The sequence below is a fragment of the Sebastes umbrosus genome, assembly GCF_015220745.1.
Source record: "Sebastes umbrosus isolate fSebUmb1 chromosome 24 unlocalized genomic scaffold, fSebUmb1.pri SUPER_24_unloc_1, whole genome shotgun sequence".
Classification (NCBI taxonomy): Eukaryota; Metazoa; Chordata; class Actinopteri; order Perciformes; family Sebastidae; genus Sebastes; species Sebastes umbrosus.
The window spans coordinates 179,568-193,873 of record NW_023618437.1 but is presented as its reverse complement, the minus strand read 5'-3'; the positions used below and the strand labels follow the sequence as shown (position 1 = coordinate 193,873).

At 44.3% G+C, this 14,306-nt stretch overlaps 1 protein-coding gene and 1 long non-coding RNA gene across 3 annotated transcripts; both read left to right on the top strand.

Moving 5' to 3' along the window:
• The first annotated feature begins 2,455 nt into the window (after positions 1 to 2,455).
• On the top strand, positions 2,456 to 5,244 carry LOC119484145. Of its 2 annotated transcripts, XR_005205910.1 has the most exons (4): positions 2,456 to 2,851; positions 2,948 to 2,991; positions 3,061 to 3,107; positions 4,954 to 5,244. It is a non-coding gene; the product is annotated as an uncharacterized LOC119484145 (long non-coding RNA). The 2 variants fall into 2 exon arrangements; XR_005205909.1 differs by having other exon boundaries at positions 2,456 to 2,991.
• A 41-nt stretch (positions 5,245 to 5,285) lies between these two features.
• On the top strand, positions 5,286 to 14,045 carry adgrg7.1 (adhesion G protein-coupled receptor G7, tandem duplicate 1; the record flags this gene model as incomplete). Its single annotated transcript, XM_037762672.1, has 17 exons — positions 5,286 to 6,625; positions 6,734 to 6,927; positions 7,014 to 7,118; positions 7,204 to 7,316; positions 8,909 to 9,049; positions 9,151 to 9,239; positions 9,317 to 9,465; positions 10,548 to 10,661; positions 10,814 to 11,004; positions 11,119 to 11,271; positions 11,363 to 11,475; positions 11,575 to 11,915; positions 12,505 to 12,586; positions 12,676 to 12,804; positions 12,895 to 13,048; positions 13,224 to 13,394; positions 13,485 to 14,045. Coding segments are annotated over 17 exons (3,588 nt in total), but the record flags the coding sequence as incomplete, so codon positions are not given.
• Positions 14,046 to 14,306: the final 261 nt, after the last annotated feature.

Here is a 14,306-nt window from a genome sequence, read left to right as displayed (position 1 = left end):
GCAGTAGTACTTTGTGAGGGCTACAGTAGTACTTTGTGAGGGCTACAGTAGTACTTTGTGAGGGCGACAGTAGTACTTTGTGAGGGCAGCAGTAGTACTTTGTAAGGGCTACAGTAGTACTCGTTGTGAGGGCTACAGTAGTACTTTGTGAGGGCTACAGTAGTACTCTGTGAGGGCTACAGTAGTACTCTGTGAGGGCTACAGTAGTACTTTGTGAGGGCTACAGTAGTACTTTGTGAGGGCTACAGTAGTACTTTGTGAGGGCTACAGTAGTACTCTGTGAGGGCTACAGTAGTACTCTGTGAGGGCTACAGTAGTACTTTGTGAGGGCAGCAGTAGTACTCTGTGAGGGCTGCAGTAGTACTTTGTGAGGGCTACAGTAGTACTCTGTGAGGGCAGCAGTAGTACTTTGTGAGGACAGCAGTAGTACTTTGTGAGGGCAGCAGTAGTACTCTGTGAGGGCTACAGTAGTACTTTGTGAGGGCTACAGTAGTACTCTGTGAGGGCTACAGTAGTACTCTGTGAGGGCTACAGTAGTACTCTGTGAGGGCTACAGTAGTACTTTGTGAGGGCAGCAGTAGTACTTTGTGAGGGCAGCAGTAGTACTTTGTGAGGGCAGCAGTAGTACTCTGTGAGGGCTACAGTAGTACTCTGTGAGGGCTACAGTAGTACTCTGTGAGGGCTACAGTAGTACTCTGTGAGGGCTACAGTAGTACTCTGTGAGGGCTACAGTAGTACTCTGTGAGGGCTACAGTAGTACTTTGTGAGGGCAGCAGTAGTACTCTGTGAGGGCTACAGTAGTACTTTGTGAGGGCTACAGTAGTACTTTGTGAGGGCAGCAGTAGTACTCTGTGAGGGCTACAGTAGTACTCTGTGAGGGCTACAGTAGTACTTTGTGAGGGCTACAGTAGTACTTTGTGAGGGCAGCAGTAGTACTTTGTGAGGGCTACAGTAGTACTTTGTGAGGGCTACAGTAGTACTTTGTGAGGGCTACAGTAGTACTCTGTGAGGGCTACAGTAGTACTCTGTGAGGGCTACAGTAGTACTCTGTGAGGGCTACAGTAGTACTTTGTGAGGGCTACAGTAGTACTTTGTGAGGGCTACAGTAGTACTCTGTGAGGGCTACAGTAGTACTCTGTGAGGGCTACAGTAGTACTTTGTGAGGGCTACAGTAGTACTCTGTGAGGGCAGCAGTAGTACTTTGTGAGGGCAGCAGTAGTACTCTGTGAGGGCTACAGTAGTACTTTGTGAGGGCTACAGTAGTACTTTGTGAGGGCAGCAGTAGTACTTTGTGAGGGCTACAGTAGTACTTTGTGAGGGCTACAGTAGTACTCTGTGAGGGCTACAGTAGTACTCTGTGAGGGCTACAGTAGTACTCTGTGAGGGCTACAGTAGTACTCTGTGAGGGCTACAGTAGTACTTTGTGAGGGCTACAGTAGTACTTTGTGAGGGCTACAGTAGTACTTTGTGAGGGCAGCAGTAGTACTCTGTGAGGGCTACAGTAGTACTCTGTGAGGGCTACAGTAGTACTTTGTGAGGGCTACAGTAGTACTCTGTGAGGGCAGCAGTAGTACTTTGTGAGGGCTACAGTAGTACTTTGTGAGGGCTACAGTAGTACTTTGTGAGGGCTACAGTAGTACTTTGTGAGGGCAGCAGTAGTACTTTGTAAGGGCTACAGTAGTACTTTGTGAGGGCTACAGTAGTACTTTGTGAGGGCTACAGTAGTACTCTGTGAGGGCTACAGTAGTACTCTGTGAGGGCTACAGTAGTACTTTGTGAGGGCTACAGTAGTACTTTGTGAGGGCAGCAGTAGTACTTTGTGAGGGCTACAGTAGTACTTTGTGAGGGCTACAGTAGTACTTTGTGAGGGCTACAGTAGTACTTTGTGAGGGCTACAGTAGTACTTTGTGAGGGCTACAGTAGTACTTTGTGAGGGCTACAGTAGTACTCTGTGAGGGCTACAGTAGTACTCTGTGAGGGCTACAGTAGTACTTTGTGAGGGCTACAGTAGTACTCTGTGAGGGCTACAGTAGTACTTTGTGAGGGCTACAGTAGTACTTTGTGAGGGCAGCAGTAGTACGTAGTAAAAGTACAAATACAAAGTATGAGACGTGTTTCTCTAGTAACAGTAACGGGACTGAACCTGAACAGAAGTTTAAACTCTGAAATAAAACCTCAAACAAACTCACATCACATCTACTGACTGGTTCCTGGTTCCTGGTTCCTGGTCCCTGGACCCTGGTTCTTGTCTCTTGGTTCCTGGTCCCTGGTCCCTGGTTCCTGTCTCTTGGTTCCTGGTTCTTGTCTCCTGGTTCCTGGCTCCAGGTTCCTGTCTCTTGGTTCCTGTCTCTTGGTTCCTGGTTCCTGGTTCTTGTCTCTTGGTTCCTGGTTGGGTTAAATATTTGAGAGAGTTACATCACATGAAGCCGACCTCCAGCAGACCGTGAACGGTTAATCAGTGATCCGACAGCTGATTGGTTCAGAGGGAGAACAACAGGTCCTCCTCTTGGTGGACTCAAGAGGTCTGAGAGACCAGACCTGTCCTCCTCTTGGTGGATTCAGGAGGTCTGAGAGACCAGACCGGTCCTCCTCTTGGTGGATTCAGGAGGTCTGAGAGACCAGACCGGTCCTCCTCTTGGTGGACTCAAGAGGTCTGAGAGACCAGACCGGTCCTCCTCTTGGTGGATTCAGGAGGTCTGAGAGACCAGACCGGTCCTCCTCTTGGTGGACTCAGGAGGTCTGAGAGACCAGATGTACTGGACTCTCTGAGGCTCATTAAGAGGATCATCTGTTTCCCTTTTATTGATCATGTTTCTCAGATCAGATGATCAATAATCAACCTCCTGATGGGGTCAGCGTTAGAACTAACACTAATGAACTAACGGGACATTGATCAGCTCAAACTCTGAATGAATGAACGTTGTGACGTCTGGTTTGTTTTCAACAGGTGATGAAGAACTTTGAGCTGCTGAACTGTTTTATGACTTCAAGGTGAGATCTTTATGATTTTTATGATTTTATTGACGTTCAGTAATAAATGTGATCAAACTGTCTCTGCAGCTCAGACAGCAACATGGACTCCTGGTTCCTGGTCCTCTTCACTCTGGGTGAGACAACTTCACTACTATATATATATATATATATATATACATATATATATATATATGTATATAAATATATAAACCTGCTATAGTCACACGTATATATATATATATATACGTGTGACTATAGCAGGTTTCATTAACTCTTCACTCTGGGTTAGACAACTTCACTTTGTTCTTTTACTGTGGACGTTTCAGGAGGAGTCAGGATGACGTACAGGGTTTGTTTAGAGCTGCATATATATATATATAAACTGGAAAAACAAAGTTTGTTAACTTGTGTTTGGTGGATTATTTCTCTGTTGTATCAATGCTAATGGTCATTGTATTCTACATGGTTGAAAGCCTGTTTATTTACCTTCACAATGATGTCACACTTGTAAGGATCATGCATTTGTGGGATGAGCAGCACAGCTGATGATGTGGGGAGCGCCGTAGAACAATGTTCCAAAATGCTCTGCCGATGGTAAACAGTGTATTCTCATAAGGCTACCAGGAAGCCTGCAGTGACTGCCCTTCACCGTCAGGCCCGTTGGCGCTGGTGTCTCCAACACAGACAATGGAACCTGAACATGTGGGGGAATGTCATGTTCAGTGATGAGTCCAGGTTCTGTCTGCCAAAGTTGGACGGCAGGTCAAAGTATGGAGACGACGTGGAGAACGCTCTGCTGATTGTTGAACCGATGGAGTAACAGCTTTTGGTGGGGGCAGTGTCATGGTGTGGGGGGGGGGCATCTCCCTCACTGGCAAAACAAGGTTTGTCGTCATTGAAGGCCATCTCAATGCAGGGAGATATCAGGATGAGATTCTGCAACCAGTGGTGATCCCATATCTCCACAATCTGGGACCTAACTTCATCCTCCAAGAAACAACGCCCCCCCCACAGAGCCAGGGTTATCACAGACTACCTCCACAATGTGGGAGGAGAGAGAATGGAACGGCCTGCCAAGAGTCCACACCTCAACCCAATTCAACACATGTGGGATCAGCTTGGGCGTGCTGTACGTGTTAGAGTGACCAACACAACCACGCTGGCTGACCTGCAACCAATCCTGGTTGAGGAATGGAGCTCCATCCCACAGCAACGTGTGACCAGGTTGGTGACCAGCATGAGGAGGAGGTGCCAGGCTGTTGTGGCTGCGTATGGATCTTCCACCGCTACTGAGGCTCCTGACGGTGGATTCAATCAATCAATATGTCTTGTTTGTTCCTTGTTACTGATAGAGAGTTCAATCATCCACCAAACAACTCACAACAAGAGTCAACACCAACAGGAGAATACACTGTTTACCATTGAAGGAGCATTTTGGAACATTGTTCTTGGGCGCTCCCCACATCATCAGCTGTGCTGCTCATCCCACAAATGCATGATCCTTACAAGTTGGACATCATTGCGAAGGTAAATAAACAGGCTTTCCAACCATGTAGAATACAATGACCGTTAGCATTAGCATCACCATTAGCATTGATACAACAGAGAAATAATCCACCAAACACAAGTTTCCGAACTTTCTTTTCCCAGTATATATATATACTTTATATATATATATATATATACACTACTACTACTACTGCTACTACTACTACTACTGCTACTACTACTACTACTACCACTACTACTACTACTACTACTACTACCGCTACTACTAATACTGCTACTACTACTGCTCCTACTACTACCACTACTACTACTACTGCTGCTGCTGCTGCTGCTGCTGCTGCTGCTGCTGCTGCTGCTACTACTACTACTACTACTACTTCTACTACTACTACTGCTACTACTACTACCGTAAAAAAAACGACTTCTTCCTACCAACTAATTATTGTAATAATGATCTTTTTTTCCTCATAGCGGTTCATCTGGCCTCAAGAACTGGAGCTCAGAACACAACAACACCTACTACTATTACTGGTCCTACTGATACTACTGCTTTAAATACTACTACTTTTGCTCCTGCTACTGATACTACTAGTCCTACTGAACCTACTGCTTTAAATACTACTACTTTTGCTCCTGCTACTGATACTACTGGTCCTACTGATACTACTACTTTAAATACTACTACTTTTGCTCCTGCTACTGATACTACTAGTCCTACTGAACCTACTGCTTTAAATACTACTACTTTTGCTCCTGCTACTGATACTACTGGTCCTACTGATACTACTGGTCCTACTGATACTACTGGTCCTACTGATACTACTACTTTAAATACTACTACTTTTGCTCCTGCTACTGCTACTAATAGTCCTACTGAACCTACTGCTTTAAGTACTACTACTTTTACTCCTGCTACTGATACTACTAGTCCTACTGAACCTACTGCTTTAAGTACTCCTACTGTTACTCCTGCTACTGATACTAATAGTCCTACTGAACCTACTGCTTTAAGTACTACTACTTTTGCTCCTACTACTGATACTAATAGTCCTACTGAACCTACTGCTTTAAGTACTCCTACTTTTGCTCCTACTACTGATACTAATAGTCCTACTGAACCTACTGCTTTAAGTACTACTACTTTTGCTCCTACTACTGATACTAATAGTCCTACTGAACCTACTGCTTTAAGTACTCCTACTTTTACTCCTGCTACTGATACTACTGGTCCTACTACTACTTCTACTTTAAATACTACTACTTTTGCTCCTACTACTGATACTACTAGTCCTACTGAACCTACTGCTTTAAGTACTCCTACTTTTACTCCTGCTACTGATACTAATAGTCCTACTGAACCTACTGCTTTAAGTACTACTACTTTTGCTCCTACTACTGATACTACTAGTCCTACTGAACCTACTGCTTTAAGTACTCCTACTTTTACTCCTGCTACTGATACTAATAGTCCTACTGAACCTACTGCTTTAAGTACTACTACTTTTACTCCTGCTACTGATACTAATAGTCCTACTGAACCTACTGCTTTAAGTACTCCTACTTTTACTCCTGCTACTGATACTAATAGTCCTACTGAACCTACTGCTTTAAGTACTCCTACTTTTGCTCCTGCTACTGATACTAATAGTCCTACTGAACCTACTGCTTTAAGTACTCCTACTTTTACTCCTGCTACTGATACTAATAGTCCTACTGAACCTACTGCTTTAAGTACTCCTACTTTTGCTCCTACTACTGATACTACTAGTCCTACTGAACCTACTGCTTTAAGTACTCCTACTTTTACTCCTGCTACTGATACTAATAGTCCTACAGAACCTACTGCTTTAAGTACTACTACTTTTACTCCTGCTACTGATACTACTAGTCCTACTGAACCTACTGCTTTAAGTACTACTACTTTTGCTCCTGCTACTGATACTAATAGTCCTACTGAACCTACTGCTTTAAGTACTACTACTTTTGCTCCTGCTACTGATACTACTGGTCCTACTACTACTTCTACTTTAAATACTACTACTCTTGCTCCTGCTACTGATACTACTGGTCCTACTACTACTTTAAATACTACTACTTTTGCTCCTGCTACTGATACTACTGGTCCTACTACTACTACTCCTACTACTCCTACTACTACTACTACTACTACTACTACTCCTACTGCTATTACTACTACTACTACTGCTACTACTACTACTGCTACTACTACTGCTACTACTACTACTACTACTGCTACTGCTGCTACTACTACTACTACTCCTCCTCCTACTACTACCAGTACTACTACTACTACTACTACCGGTACTACTCCTACCAGCACTACTCCCCCTACCATCACTCCTCTGGTGTGTGATAATGGTGGGGTATCACTGAACGGGGTCTGTATCTGTCCTGATGAATGGACCGGAGAGACCTGCTCAGAAGGTAAGTCGGGTTTAACAACAACAGTACAAGAAAACGTAAAGATCTTCAACAACGCAGCTCATCGGTCATTAAACTTATCCTCATAGAAAACTTCTGCCAAGTCGAAGAGTTGGAGGGTTTCAGTTTCCCAATCACACCCATCGGCTGGTTCGCTTATTCTAAAGAAACTTGTCCAAAAGGAACGAGTGGTGGTAAGTTTCTACCATCCATCGAGGTATCGGTCTGGTCGGGTACACCATAATATACAGCACTTTAAATTCCACTGTTTCCATCCAGCTGGTAAACCCCGGGCTTCCACCAGATGTTCCACCAAGAACGGACAGCCGAGTTTCCAGCGTCCGCCACAGGTCCTCCAGTGTGACCAGACGCTCAGCGACTTACAACAAAATGTGAGAAAGACTGTTTTTTTTACAGTAAATGGTGGCGAAACACCTGAATGTCCCTTCCAGACAGTTCCAGTTTGATATACGATCCTTTTTCAGTTTAGAATAACGTAGGACCACTATCCTAGAAGGTACTACTCTATCTCCAGGAGGTACTAATCTAACCACTGTCCCAGAAGGTACTACTCTATCTCCAGCAGGTAGTAATCTAACCACTGTCCCAGAAGGTACTACTCTATCTCCAGCAGGTAGTAATCTAACCACTGTCCCAGAAGGTACTACTCTATCTCCAGGAGGTAGTAATCTAATCACTGTCCCCGAAGGTACTACTCTATCTCCAGGAGGTAGTAATCTAACCACTGTCCCAGAAGGTACTACTCTATCTCCAGCAGGTAGTAATCTAACCACTGTCCCAGAAGGTACTACTCTATCTCCAGGAGGTAGTAATCTAATCACTGTCCCCGAAGGTACTACTCTATCTCCAGGAGGTAGTAATCTAACCACTGTCCCAGAAGGTACTACTCTATCTCCAGCAGGTACTAATCTAACCACTGTCCCAGAAGGTACTACTCTAACTCCAGGAGGTACTAATCTAACCACTATCCCTGAAGGTACTACTCTATCTCCAGCAGGTACTAATCTAACCACTATCCCAGAAGGTACTACTCTATCTCCAGGAGGTACTAATCTAACCACTGTCCCAGAAGGTACTACTCTATCTCCAGCAGGTAGTAATCTAAGCACTGTCCCAGAAGGTACTACTCTATCTCCAGGAGGTAGTAATCTAATCACTGTCCCCGAAGGTACTACTCTATCTCCAGCAGGTACTAATCTAACCACTGTCCCAGAAGGTACTACTCTATCTCCAGCAGGTACTAATCTAACCACTATCCCAGAAGGTACTACTCTATCTCCAGGAGGTACTAATCTAACCACTGTCCCAGAAGGTACTACTCTATCTCCAGCAGGTAGTAATCTAAGCACTGTCCCAGAAGGTACTACTCTATCTCCAGGAGGTAGTAATCTAATCACTGTCCCCGAAGGTACTACTCTATCTCCAGCAGGTACTAATCTAACCACTGTCCCAGAAGGTACTACTCTATCTCCAGGAGGTAGTAATCTAACCACTGTCCCAGAAGGTACTACTCTATCTCCAGGAGGTAGTAATCTAACCACTGTCCCAGAAGGTACTACTCTATCTCCAGCAGGTACTAATCTAACCACTGTCCCAGAAGGTACTACTCTAACTCCAGGAGGTACTAATCTAACCACTATCCCTGAAGGTACTACTCTATCTCCAGGAGGTACTAATCTAACCACTATCCCAGAAGGTACTACTCTATCTCCAGGAGGTAGTAATCTAACCACTGTCCCAGAAGGTACTACTCTATCTCTAGGAGGTACTAATCTAACCACTGTCCCTGAAGGTACTACTCTATCTCCGGGAGGTAGTAATCTGTCCCAGAAGGTACTACTCTATCTCCAGGAGGTACCAATCTAACCACTATCCCAGAAGGTACTACTCTATCTCTAGGAGGTAGTAATCTGTCCCTGAAGGTACTACTCTAACTCCATGAATAATGTGTTTCCTGTCTCAGCTCACCAGTCCGGAGGATTTAGAGAAGCTGGCGGCGAGCACTCAGATTCTGACCTCCAAACCTGAAGAGCTGACGGCTGAAAACATCACGGCAGCAGCTCAGATCGCCAACACGCTGCTGCTGTCGCCAAACGCCACCGAGGTACGAACCACAGAACTGAGGAACTATGATATACTGCTGTGTATACTACTATGATATAGTCATCGTAGCTTGTACTCATCGTGTTAATGTTTGTGTTTCAGAGTGTCCGGGTGGCAGCGGTAGCAACCGTCAGCCAGCTGCTGAACGCCAGCACGCCGGACGGTGGCGAGGAAGACAACGCTACGCTGGGGTAAACACCATCTCACCACCAGTTCAGGCTTTGATTTGAGCTTTAAGATGACGTCTTCTATACATTTATATCTACAGCCTGACGGTGACCCTGGACCAGCTCGCGGTCAACCTCAGCCTCAGTGTCGGTGCGTCCCGGTCTCAGGTGGTTCAACCGAACCTGGTGGTCCAGTCGGCTCAGATTCCTGCAGCCGACACTCAGGGGGTCCAGTTCACGTCTCTCTCAGGTCAGGGTCGTTTCTAACTGATGATTCGGACCTGGTTTTATCCGACCAGAACCGTAGCCAGGAGTTTAGATTTATAAACGAAATAAAATAAATAAACTAAATAAAATAAAACCTTGACAAATAAATAAAAATAAACTTGATAAAATAAATAGCAAATAAATAAAATAAAAAAGACAAATAATTAAAAATAAAAAATAAAATAAATAAAAAAATAAAAAAAACAACGACAAATTAAAAATAAACAAACCAAAATAAAAAACAACAACAAATAATAAAAAATAAAAAAACGACTAAATAAATAAATATAAACTAAATAAAATAAAATAATGACAAATAATTAACAATAAACTAAATTAAATAAATTAAAAACAATAAAATAAAAAGGACAACTAATTAAAAATAAACTAAATTAAATAAATTTAAAAAATATATATATCTTTTTATTAAAAATTAAGAATCAAACAGATTGAATAGTAATAATAGAAATAGTGTACCCTTCTAGTTTTATCTGATCTTGTGTCCTGCTACAGGTCTGAGAGAGTTTACATTATGTCCAAGTTATTGGAGGTGGTTCAGTTTAATTAGTCCAAAATCCACATGGAGGTGCTGCTGTGGTGTTATTTAATCTGCTGGATAAAACAGTAAAGCTTTTTATGGTTTTATGATTATTCAGCTTTGTGTCCTACTCTGTTTGGTCTCTTTGTTCTTCTCGTCTTCTTCATTTAAACACCAGTAACAATATAATCTATCTGATGTCCAACGCGAGTAAACGTCCATAAATCCACTTGGAAATCAAAGAAAACAGACGCTTAATAGAAGCTTTCCTCAGTAATCTAAGACATGAACGCAGTATCACACCAGCTTGATCAAAGTGAAACAGAAGTAATGTGTAGATAATAAAAGCCTCAGTACTCACCAGATGATGCAGCGTTGTCTTGATGTGGAGGTTCTACGGGAGCCTGAAAGAGACAAAAATAATAAACATTTAATTCATACGTTCACTATTCTGTAAACAAACATCTCAAAGATATCGGAGCATCGTGAGTCGTCGTCTTTAGAAGTTAAACTCTGTTTCTCTGTAGGAACGTCTGGCAGCTTCGTAGCCGACCGCATTCAGCTGAACACCAACACGTCAACGGTCGTGGTGGAAAACGGGTTCATAGCCGACGCCGTGGTCTACGTACGATTCCCACCAGGTGAGGTTTCTACTCTTGAGTGATTCTACTAGCTGGGCAGTTGACTGTAAACGTTATTTTAGTAATAAACTACCCGTAGTTTCACCTGATGTTCTCCACAAAGTTCTTCCATGTTCTACTAATAAGAACGTAAATGTGTTTCTCTGGTGAAGACGAAGCGTTCGGCGTTCGGCAGAAGCCGGCGAACGTCTCGCTGGGCTTCGTCCTCTACCAGAACGATCGTTTCTTCAGGTCGAGGCGCTACAGGCCGCGGCGGACCACCATCAGGGTCCTGTCGGCCACCGTCCAAGGTCAGGGGCGCCGCGTGGTGCCGCAACACGTGGAGATGCTGTTCAGACCAACGGTAAGAAAACCTTCTGTCTCTGGAACTGGCTAGTTAGCTCGCTAGCTTGTCTGTGTAGCTTTTTAGTGACTAATAAAGATAGAGTTGTGGATGTTGTATCTGCTGCTGTTTCAGGTGATGAACGGGACGTCTCTGTTCGACTTCGCTTGTGTTTTCTGGGACTACGATCTGCAGGACTGGAGCACCGCCGGCTGCTCTAAAGGAAACGCTTCCGACGGACTCCTCCGATGTTTCTGCAACCACACCACCAACTTCGCCGCTCTCTGGGTGAACAAACTCTGCACCGACATGTTGACGAGTTTAACATCAAACTGACGTTTTATCGGACTGAACTCGTGATTGTATGTTTCTGTTTCAGTCGTTCAGAGCGAACTATGAATACGCTGAAGCCCTCGGCGCCATTTCTGTTGTCGGACTTTCCTTTTCTATTCTGGGTTTGATCGTTACGATAATTCATCACCTTAAAGTCAAGTAAGACCACGTTACGTTGTAGATTATATTTATGGAGCTGCTAGCGTGAGTACTTTTACTACTCTAAATGATCTCAATACTTCTTTCTTCCATCTTTAGCTTTCAGAAAAAGGACGAGGACGAAGTCAAGGACTCCCAGATCGCTCTGTTGTCTATCTGCTTCAGCCTGCTGGCCTTCATCATCACCTTCGTCACCGGAGTCGGAAACTCCAGCAGACGGGACGCTCCGGTGGAGGTCGACACCGGAACCAACGCCATCCTGGACTCCGATGAACACGTGGAGCCAGACGGAGGCTCGTGTTCGGCGGTGGCAGCTCTGCTTCACTTCTTCCTGTTAGCCACCTTCGTGTGGAACAGCGTTTACGGCACTGTGATGCTGTGGGTCAAGGACCATAGTCTTCCTGCGTTCTGGACGCCACTCAGCTTCGCCGTAGGATGGGGTACGAGGTTCAACAAACCACAACCAAACACTCAGAAAAATAATCCAACCCAGACTGACAGTCTGCAGCCATGTTAGCATTTCTGTGCTTTGAGCTAAATGCTAACATCAGCATGCTAACATGCTCACAATGGTTCATAGGGTTAGCATGTTAGCATGCAGCTAAGTCCAGCGGGGGCTGATGAATGTCATCAGTTCTGCAGCTATTTGGTCATAAACCAAAGTTGTTGTTGTCCAACTTTCAACTTTGGATACATATTTTGGTGGTGGGAGAAACCGGGGAACCCGGAGTAAACCCACGCGAACACGGGGAGAACATGGTGCCAGTGCTAACCACAGCACCGCCCTGGTCATAAACCAAAGTTCCAGCGTATCATCTGATTTGGCGTAGGTTTTACACCGGATGTCCTTCCTGACGTAACCACCATTCACAGAGCACTGGGGGGGATACATCTTTTGGTGGTTGGAGAAACCGGAGAACCCGGAGTAAACCCACGCGGATTATCTGATTTGGTATAGGTTTTACACCGGATGCCCTCCCTGATGCAACCCACCAACCCACAATATTTTTACTTTCTGTGTCGTCTCAGGAGTCCCGGCCGCCATCATGGCGATCACACTGGGCGCCACCTACAGCGTGGACGACCCCCTGGGATACCGACAGGAGGAGTTGTGCGTCCATTACTGTTGTTATTCATTCAATAGTTTATTATCTGTGAGACGTCTAGTTTTAATCTGAACTCGGTTGTTTTCTTTGTTAGTTGCTGGCTCGCCGCTCTGGACCAGAACAAACAGTTCCACTTTGGGAAGCCCATGTTTTGGGGTTTCCTGCTTCCTGTCGGTCTGATCCTGATCTACAACATGGTTCTGTTGGTTCCGATCCTGAAAAGGTAACGAGTCCTCATCCGTCCTCTCCTGATTTCACTTTAACAACAACGTTGTTCTTTAAATATTACGACTTTGTCATCGATATCTTGTAGCATCAAACGGTTTTCGTGGAGGAAGTTCCTCAACAGTTTCTCACTGGTGGTAGTACTGGGTCTGTCCTGGTCTCTGGGGTACCTGGTTCTGGTCACTACCGGACACACCCACCTGGTCTTCAGCATCCTCTTCTGCCTCTGTACAACCACACAGGTGCGTTTTATCTACCTTTTGTTTAACAGTTTATACGGTTTATTTGTTTGTAAAGGATCAAGTGGCTCCAGCTTCAGGTTCTAAACCTCCAAGTTCATTTACAGGAAAACACTAAAAACCAGCCTGAATGTTTTAAAATAAATAAATAAACTAATCTTCATGTTGTTGTTTTCAGGGGGTTCAGATATTCGTCCTCTTCACCGCCAGAGAGAAGTCGTTCAGAGAAGCCGTGTCGCGGTCCGTTAAGAAGGTCTCGTCGGTCAACATCCAGCTGAAAGACACAAAGTACAGACTGCAGAGGAACTGGAGTACGACCGTCTCCGAGAGCTACCGAGACATCAGAGACCTCTTCTAGTCCTACGGAGACCTGAGAGACCTGAACTAGTCCTACGGAGACCTGAGAGACCTCTACTAGTCCTACGGAGGCCTGAGAGAACTGAACTAGTCCTACAGAGACCTGAGAGACCTCTACTAGTCCACCAAAATTCTGCAGCAACCCGGACCTTCACAATGCAGAGAACTGGAAGCTAACATCGACCTTTAGAGGAACTCCTACCTGTTGATGATGCCTCCTGGACCCCAGAGTAGAAACCACATTTCCCAGAATGCATTGCAGCAGAAGCCAGAAGCCTGGAGGTCGTCTGAGAGAATAAGAACAAAAACACTGATGAATGTTGATTTAATCTGCACGCACTACAAAGTGACTTTCTTTCACAATTTTAACGTATTTGAAATTCATCATTTGACACGTTTTATATTTCTACTTCAATAGTACTAGATTGTACTTATTCAGTTTGATGTGACGTTTTAGTTTAAACTTTTTGAGCAGCTTTGTGACTGAAAGATAGTGATGATATTTGATATATTTAATACTGATAACTGATGAACTGCAATAATTAATTAATGAATTATTAAGACTGGTGATTGTTACAGAAGCCTGTTGATCAAACGTGTAACTTTAAATAAAACATCTTTTATTAAAGGAATAATTCCACATGTTATTGTTCAGTCTAAAACTATTCTTTTAATAATCTGAGCTGGTGTTTTAGTGGTCCAACCAGCACCAGTTTGACCAGTTTATGATGGTTTGCTGTTGTTTTATCAGTCGGGGTTCGAGTTATACTGGGAACACTGGGATCAGTGAGCCGCTAGAGGGCGTCAGAAGACAAACAACTGGTTTCAACCTGCAGCAGAGGAAGTTCATAACTCATCAAACACACTGAGGTCTCTGTTTAGAGCTGAAACTCATCAACTGTCT